The sequence below is a fragment of the Saccostrea cucullata genome, unplaced genomic scaffold (genome assembly GCF_032062105.1).
Source record: "Saccostrea cucullata isolate Sc308-1 unplaced genomic scaffold, CSIRO_AGI_Scuc_v1 ctg1560, whole genome shotgun sequence".
Taxonomy (NCBI): domain Eukaryota; kingdom Metazoa; phylum Mollusca; class Bivalvia; order Ostreida; family Ostreidae; genus Saccostrea; species Saccostrea cuccullata.
This window is the reverse complement of record NW_026938926.1, coordinates 10,483-19,831: the sequence shown is the minus strand read 5'-3', so window position 1 is coordinate 19,831 and position 9,349 is coordinate 10,483. Positions and strand designations below refer to the sequence as shown.

Below are 9,349 nucleotides of genomic sequence, written 5' to 3'. Positions count from 1 at the left end.
ATTGGACTTTACTAATTGGTTGTTATGCGCCCGGATCGGTAGATCAGGAGCGCATACTGTTTTTGTCCTGTCTATCTTTAAATGTTAACCTTTGCCATAACTTTTGAACCATGAGAGATAGAAACCTCATATTTGGTATGCATATTCCAGTAACCAAGCTCTTTCAAATGACACCAAGGCCAATGACCTTGTGACCTTGACTGTGACCTACTTGTATTTGCTAAAAATAGTCTTTTTTAACCTTTGCAATACATCTTTAACAATACGAGATAGAAACTTCATACTTTCTATGCGTACTCCACTAAATTAAGTTTTTTCAAATGACACCAAGGTTAATGACCTTGTCACCTTGATTGTGACCTATATACTAAAAATAGTTTTTTCAAACTTAGGGACCACTGGGTACATAGTGTTTCATGAACACATCTTGCTTTATCTGATATTGGTGATTTCTGCGACTTTAAAGTTACATAAAAGCAATGAAGTAACACAATTTGAAATAGATGTCATTTCATTCTGAAACACATATTGTTTGATCAAATTAATACAACAGAATATAACAGTTTTAAGAACTAGATAAAATCAAACTCTTAACATCCATGACAGCATGTAAATTACATTGATTTGTTACAATGTTCATTTGCACATTTTCTCTTTCCTAATTTCACTTTCTGTTCAACTTTTATGGCTGATGGTTTTGGTACACTTGGGCGGGGACATGCCTCATGACTGGCACAGTATGGGGCCACCTCGTCGTATAAATACCACTGTCGCTGTGCGTCAAGGCCACATGCTTTAATAACAGTTGGAAGAGAGGCATCCATGTTTGGAAACCTGAAATCTTTGTGTTTCAGGATGTTGACAGTAATTTCTTCATCTCCAGCATACTTTCGTAGATGGACTACTCCAGGATGTTCATGTGTCATGCTGCAAAAGTCAAAGATGTTAGATCTTCCAACATATATTGTTTTTTTTAAAATATATTTATCGACAGCTTAATGCAAAAGATATTGAAGGAGCACAGTCATGGCAGTTAGAATTAGTTAAGAATTTCTTTTCAGTTCTGTTTTTAGCAGCATACATGTATACAAAAATTTTCAAAATTCAATGCTAACAGAATTCATAACCTTATCATGCTTATACTTAAAATTTGCATTTGTCAACATGGGCTTAAATCTGATGTATTTGGTGTTTGCTTTTGGGGATTTTTTTTTTTTTTTGTATACATGTTCATGTAATTTTTTTTAATTTGACAACATAAAGATTTTTAATTGAGGGATAAATTATACAAGCATAAGAAAATAAAAGAATATATGACAAACAAACACCAAATATATATATTTAATAAGATGATCAGGTATAAAGAAAAATACTAAATTAATTTTGATGTTTTGGTCTGAAATTTGCTGGTTTTACTAAAGTCATGAAATTCAGACCAAATTAGATAAAATGAAAAAAAAATATAATACCATAGAAGTACTTTTTTCGTATGGTATTAATTTACGGTATGTACGCGGTCACAAATTTTTCACGGAAATTTGTCCAAGCATACTTAATAAACATGTAAGGTATATATAGGGACAGTTAAGAAATCCACATGATTTTCTACCTGCAGATTAAACAAAAATCAAGATTCCACAGAATTATGACAGCGTGGAAAAAAGTATGTCTACAGTATACTTGAAGATCTTATCTATGCCTCTCTGTGCATTTGTTGTTCTGTGATAACTCAACCTCCAATAAATTAATTGCTAAAAAACACAGGCAATATAATGCATACCGAAAATGATGATACTGCTTGAGTTGAGGTATTGGCTTGAAGTACTGCTTGAGAAACGTGCTCCAGTCATAGAAAATGACTGGATACTGGGGATCCTATCAAGTGGGGAATTTATGGTTATTCCTAGATGAATGAGCAACGGATTTGGCCACTTCCTCAAGATTCTCTGCAGTTGTTCCTCGCCATTTCACCTTCCAGAGCCCAAAATGCCAGTCGGGATGAAACTTTGTGTGGCCTGCCTCCATCAGAGAAAACTCAATGGTCATATGTCTGCCGGTCATAACTCGCCACATCCCATATCTACAAGACATTCTTTTAAAATAAAATTCAAAAGAGACAAGATCTCTAAATGCACTTCTAAAGAACTTCATTATCAGAACTAAACTAATCAAAGAGAACAAATGAATTGAAAATAATTTTGCCAGTGTATTTCATTACATGTACCACATGTAAACATGGATGTATTTGACATGAAGACACCTATTGTATTAATTTTGCAAAAATACCATCCACACAAATGGTAGTTAAAATATAGACAGTTGGATTGGAAATACATACCCAATAACAGTGTTGTTTTTATTTTGACCAGTGCAGTTGTCCATATGGAGTTGTAAATTCATTTCTCCATAACCTTTATGTTGAAAATGGTGGTGAATCATACTGGCAACAGAGTTGGCCCCCTTTCCAGAATGCTGAGACTCATCAATCAAGTAAAATATCTGTGATCCTGGATAAAAGTTCACAAAAAAATGTTTGCACTGAAAAAGTTAATTATTCTTTTACTTCAATTTTTTTTTATGAAAAGGTGCATTTCTAAAATATAATTCTAAATTTACAGGTTGCATGTATTAGCCAATTAAATGCACTGCCTAGTCTGTTTTATAAATTAAATTTGTTAGACTAGTAGTAGTAAACTTGTACATGAATCTATAAATTTTATTTTCTATCATTGAACTAAAAGAGTAATGCTAAAAAATCAATTAGACTATTGTAGTCTTGTGTTTGACGTTCTAAAAAATTACCTGAACCCTCTGAACCGATTCCAAAACACTGGCATTTCCGTGGGGTTTTGAAGAACAAAGGACCAACCTGTTGCGCATAATGTGGATAATGTATTTGCTGGGCATAATCAAAACTGTAATGTTGAGTTCCCTCCAAAGAACAGATGGGCTGACCTAGGGAAAATATCAATAGCCAATTGATTAAGAAAAATCACTAATTTAACAGAACTAATGCATAAATGATTAACTAATTTCAAACAATATTACTTGAATCATATAATAAATTGTTACCTCTGGTTTTTCTCTCATTTGGAAGAGCAGAAAAGCTAGTTTTAGAAACTTCACATTGCCTTCTGTAATAATCCCTCTGCATCTTTGATTTTTCAACATGAGCTGTGTATTTCTCAAGATGTTGCTCCTTTTCCTCTTCTGTCATCATGCCACCATGAACCAGGATATTCGCATAGGATTGGCATTTATAACATAGGTCTGTTGAAGGCTTGCTAATTAGAACATGTGGACATATATTCAGCCAAACTCTTTTAAATTCTGACAAACATATCTTTCTCAAATGTAGACTCTCTGCAGCTAACAAATAGTCCTGATGTATATCAGCCTTGGTCTTATCAGAGTGCAACACTTTAGCTCTACTATCTCTTTAGTTTGGCAGTCTTCCTGGTAACGGTAAACCTAACTTGTTTCCATAAGATGTTAGAAAATCTTTTACAGATTGAACATCATTTACAGTGAGGGCATGCTTTGGATGTTTACCAATGTTTCCATGAATTCTAGGAGCGAGTCCATCCTTATCAAGGGAACGAGCAAGCGCGTCCACCGTCTTCCTATAAACTCCATGGCAAAACGCAAATGTTTCTCTACACACTTGATGTCCATTAAAAAAATATTCTTGTCTGATTCTCTCCCTTTCTTTTGATCTATGTTTCTTTGCACTAGTAACTTTGTCATTTCGCCGATGGTGAAATAATTGCACTTTGATCATCATATCTAGTTCCTCCTTGTTCATTTCCAGGCACGTGTTTCTGTATTCAAGCAAAGATTCTAAATCGACGACCTCACTACATGGTTTTCCGTAGAGTCGAGAACAACCGCATGTTTTAGAATTAAACTTTTGAAATTGGTCAATTTCATTCTATCTACCTCACTCTGCTCTTATTGGTACTAAATTTTCTCGATCTCCTATTTCTCCATCGCTTTCATTTTCGTCAGAGCTCTCTGCGTTATCAGAGTGATATTCCGGGTCGACATCCGATGTGTTTGACAAGTTCCAAATATAGGTCATTCACTCGATTTATTTCGTTTACAAATTCTTCATCTTCGTTTTCTACTATTTCCGGGGGGATTGTACTTGCATTAGAAACTGCACTTGACTGGCTTAGTTGGCTGCAGCTTTCCATTCCGGCGATTCTATTCAGTTTAAATCTCCCTCATTTCTCGAGACGCCATGATTGTTTACACCAACAACTCGGAAACTAAAGAAGAGTTAGTCTTACGGGGAATAACTCTAAATAATCTCGATTTTTTTCCCTCGAAAACTTTCAATAATACTTAAATCAAAATAAGATCGATTTTCTTATTATTTTTGTTTATATAAAAAAGTCTTTAAACATTACACAATTTAAATTCATCCTGCAATTATTTTAACAAGTGCGCGAAATTCACGCTTTTTTGTAAACGTTGATTGTGACGTTTTTTTCATTATTACGTTTTGCCGCATTTGGGCCAAAAATCTCATGGCGAGTCACATATCGATATTATTGAACGAGTACATTTTAATTATTTAAAACATATATGAATTTGAAAAGTAGCACTCCCAAGTTATATGATTTATAAAGAAACTGGGAAGGTTTCCATTACACATAAATATTTACTCAAGAATGATAAAAATATTGGGCAAAACTTGTGAATGAAAAAGAAAACAAAATTGTCTAGAATAGTATATATGTATTTACATAAACAACATGATAAAGAGAAATGAAAAACTCATGGATATCATTTGTACAAAAGATTTTTAATAGATGTGGTTTATAAAATTATCCAATTGTAGTGTATGTGACCCCCCCCCCCCCTTTTAATTTTTATGTCATGTAGTTAGGGTATATGACATTCATTATTTAATCCACAATATAGTGTTTATTCATGCTGAGTCAATGACTGTAATATTTTACTGTAATTGTGTGAGCTTGGAGCGGGTTGATTATTTAATCCACAATATAGTGTTTATTCATGCTGAGTCAATGACTGTAATACTTTACTGTAATTGTGTGAGCTTGGAGCGGGTTGATTTTTCTATCAAATAGAGTCAATGTCTGTAATATGCTATCATGCTTTATAGTGATTTGGAGCGGGTTGATGAAGTTTGTTTATTCAAGAAGTTTTATTTTGTTTTACTATGAATGTGCTGTTCGCAAAGTTGTACCTAAGTTATGTAATTGTATTTATAAATACTTGAAATCAAGAGTAAATTGTAGTATCATAGTATGTTGGCAATGTAAACATGACAGAGATAATTCGAACTGAATTAGAGTTTGACAGGAGATTTGTAAAGTGGGTCATTTGTAGATTATAACTTACGTATATATAGCAACTTATTACTGTGCGTAAAAGTATGTGATTGTTGTTTGTTTAGTGTTACTTAATTGATTTGGTACCTGTAAACAGTCTAAACTTCTTTTGGCACATGTTTGACAGTTTTGGAACTCTTCTATACGATGTACTTCCGGTTTAGAAACGTGTTAATCTATTCGATAAATTGTTCTCCTATTGATTGTATAGTCGATAAATTTATTCAGTATAAATGGTTACGAATGAATGTATTTTGAGATGAATTATGTCACGTGGTCAAGCTGGCTTTCTCCAAGAATCACACAAGTTCAATAAGTTTAATAAATTTATTTACAAAAAAAAATAATAATAATAGCAAAAACCTCACACCATCTACCGCACTCTGATCCACACCCCTTGCTCACTATTAAAAAGTTAACCAAAAAAAAACAATTATCTTGGTAACCAATTAACAATCAACGACACATCTACCCCGGGTATATATCTCAGTTATCAATCAATGTCTCAATTTTTGAATTAATGCCAAACGTTTCCCAATGTAGTGATCGTCTCCGTATCATCGATCATCATCCTCATCGTCATCATCACCATCATCATCATGATCATCATATACATAAAACCATGCATGTCAGGTTTGCCACTAGCAGGTTGGGCACACGCCCCCATTTGGTTGATCCACTCCCGTTTGGTGGTCAATCAACCAAATCGTATACATTGTTAACTGACCAAATGGGAGTTACTTTTCGTGTTTTTCGATTTACACCTGCTTTTTAACTCGGCGCACTAAGATGACAGGAGTGGTAAGTAATTTAGGTTCCTCGTGTCTTTAAACATAAAAAAATGGAACATTGCATGTGGAAATTTGTGCGCCTGGGTGTGCAAATTTCAGGTATGCTAAGTAAAATCCTGATTATGGCCATTATTTTTGCATAATATTACCTTACAATTAATCCAAATGCTTCAAAATTCACATGAGGAGCCCCTTCTCCAAACATTCTACTTTCGATTCCAATTATCCGGGTTACTTCAAAACAATTGTAGCCAATCAAATCTCTTGATCTATATAAACTTCGGTCGAAAGCTCAAACTTTAATACGGAGCGCCGTTTGTGTAAATTTTCAATAAATGCATTCTCTATTCATTTTTTTCATATTGTGTAGAAAAAAACTACAAGAGGTGGCAAAGTAACCATTTTAAGACAAATTAAAAAAAGAAGGACCCCACCAAAATATTAACAGACCAGAAAAAGATGATACGCTCCTTCAACAAACGAAAGGATACACTTCTTGAAAAGGTGTGTATTCATTCAAAAGCATGTTCAAGACATCTTATATTACATAATTACACGATCAGAAACACTTTTTGTTTTAATTCCAGCTTTGTTACTAACCGCCTAATTAAAAAAACGCACCGAAATTTTGATTAATAACTCTTTAATAATCATGGTAATGGAATCATAAAAATCATTGAAAATGTAAAAAAAAAACAAACAAACAAACAAACAAAAAACAAAAAAAAGCATATATTTATGAACATGCATTCAAAGTTTTTAAAGAGTTATATCAAAGTTTAAAAAATCATATCATTAAAAAACAAATATGTACATTCTTAAAAGGTGTCATAGTTTTAAAAGATTTTTAACATGGCACAGGTTCAAGATATATATACAGCAACTTCAGCAGAGGTTTCACTGACAATGAGGGCACCTGCTTCAGGAATAGTGTATGAATATTCCAGTCCAAATTTCAAAAAGGTACAACTGTGAAAAACTCTGTCATCTATACATTTGATTTAAATAAATATTAAATTTATATACATGTACAACAATGCAAATTAATAATAATATAACATAATTATGTACACAAGGTCGCGACTATTGAAACATCAATGTCCTGTGCGTCATCCTCTGCTTCTCCATCTGCCCCTGCATCGCCTACTTTGCCATCTTCTCCCTCTACGTCTTCTGCACATCTTACATCGGCTTCATCGCCAACTTTTAAAGAGGCCAGCACCCAAACGACAGAATCAACCTTCGGAGGAGATTCGGCTGACGAGTCTTGCTGTCGGATCTGTGGAGAGTCTCTATCGGAGAGCAAGCTGTGGGTGGGTTGTGAAGTAAAGGATTGCTCCTTCTGGAGGCATGCCTGGTGCATGGGGGTTACTGCCTTCCGAAAAAATGCTCTGAAAAATTTAAAATTTTTTTGTCCTAAACATTTAGGTGTTAAGAAATAAATGCTTGCTAATTAATTTTTTTTCTCAAGCGAGTAATTTGCAAAAATTATAGATATTCATACCTTTATTCTACATCTGACTCGCTCTGGCTTTCAGCATCCTTAATTTCATTTAGTTCTTTAAGAAATTCTAAAAGAACAGATTTTTTCAAGTTTTTCACTTTTTTCCATTTCTGGCTTAGTGTATGTGATTTCAATGTGTCCAACTGTGTCTCAATGTGTGTAGATATTTCAGCTTTTGTTTTGTTTGCGATGTTGGTGTGCTTTTCTCTGTGTTCTTGAAAAATAAATATAGGTGTGTGTTTAAGTCTAGATGAGAGTGCGTGTGTTTGTATGTGTGTGTAATGCGAGTCTTTGTTTTCTTGTGCATGTTCTGCAAAATGTAAGAATGCACTGTCTAAAGGTTTATTTGAGAGTGTAGTGAGTGATTGTTTTTGTAAATATTTACGTTCCCTAATTATGTGTCTAAATGCTGAGATTTCTTCACTAATGTCGTATGCGTATGTATATTCTGAGTCTTTATCTGTCAGCCCCATAATTGTCTGCATGTTCAGTCTGATCTGAAAAATATGAACAAAATTACTATATACAGTATAAAGTATATTTAAACTGTTTCTAAATAAATTCATTTAATCTTAGATGCAATGGATTTATGCATGTTGAATGGGGGGATACTTTTTTTCCATGATACATAACCTTTTGTTATAGAAAATGTACATTAGAAAAAAGATTTCTGAGTTAGGGCACCCCCTCCCTTTTAATTTTGTTCTCTGCATCTGCCCCCTTCTAAAACAATCCTACGTCATTACGATTTATGTGCATGATGTGTATATAAATATTTTTTACCTCGTCTAATTTGTCGATGTTTCTGCTTATGGTGAGCCATTTCTCGTCGGTTGGCAGGCCGGGGGGCATGAAGCTTTTGCTTTTGCGGTTGAGGTTCTCCAGAACAAAGTCCCCCCCTTCGCCTTTGCTCTCGTTCCCAGTTACAGTGTACGTCTCGTTTTTTCTCATAAATTCGTTGACTGCAGGAGGACACTGTATCCGAATTAAAGAGTCTCTGACGAAAGCCTCCATGTAAAATGGCATGTTTAAGCCAAAAAATAATGGGGAAAATTTAGACCTGCTACAAAGAATGACCTCTGTGTTGTTGCGTCGTACCCCTGCTCTAAACACATGAAGTGCTAGACTGTGGTCAAAAACAATCTTCGCCATCAAAGCTGCATTAGGGGTCTTGTTGCTGGCTAAAAACCCTTCAACGGAAGGCGTTTCTTTTTTTTCCAATGCCTGACGAACATAGGGCACAAGGAGCTCACCAGACATAGCAAAAAGGAATATTTCCAGAATTTGCCAGCTTTTATGGTGATCTGCAATATAAAATAAATCTATGTTTTGCGAAGAGCACATAGGCGTCGGAAGAGGGGGGGGGGGGGCTAAGCCTCTCCCCACCTTTTTTTTTTTTTTTTTTTTACAAATATATACATAATATAGGCATGAAAATAAGGGTTTACTTTTTTTGTTGGTTTAGCCCCCAAACCCCACTTTCAATTTGATTCCGACGCTTATGGAGCATTTTAATTTATGTATTTTTTTTTACAAAAAATATGATACAATTTTAAATTTTTTTAGTTTATAAATTCTATACCATGGGCAGCCTGGCATGCTGCAAGGGCCTTCGGACTCTTGAAGCCCAGCATTTTTGCGAGCTCCATTAAGCACACGTCCCAAAGGAGTTTGAAAAGGGCCTTCGTCAT

The 9,349-nt window shown here is 34.5% G+C and overlaps 2 protein-coding genes across 2 annotated transcripts; both read right to left on the bottom strand.

The window, feature by feature from the left end:
* Positions 1-269: 269 nt before the first annotated feature.
* Positions 270-3,805, bottom strand: LOC134251840 (uncharacterized). Its single transcript, XM_062734261.1, is given in 6 exon segments — positions 270-927; positions 1,781-2,080; positions 2,339-2,507; positions 2,803-2,955; positions 3,073-3,435; positions 3,553-3,805. Coding segments are annotated over 6 exon segments (1,551 nt in total). The 3' UTR covers positions 270-614.
* A 3,855-nt stretch (positions 3,806-7,660) lies between these two features.
* LOC134251839 (uncharacterized) lies at positions 7,661-9,349 on the bottom strand. Its single transcript, XM_062734260.1, has 3 exons — positions 9,241-9,349; positions 8,442-8,962; positions 7,661-8,155 (listed from the first exon to the last, which is right to left on the bottom strand). The coding sequence occupies exons 1-3, from the start codon at positions 9,347-9,349 to the stop codon at positions 7,661-7,663; spliced, it is 1,125 nt and encodes a 374-aa protein (XP_062590244.1).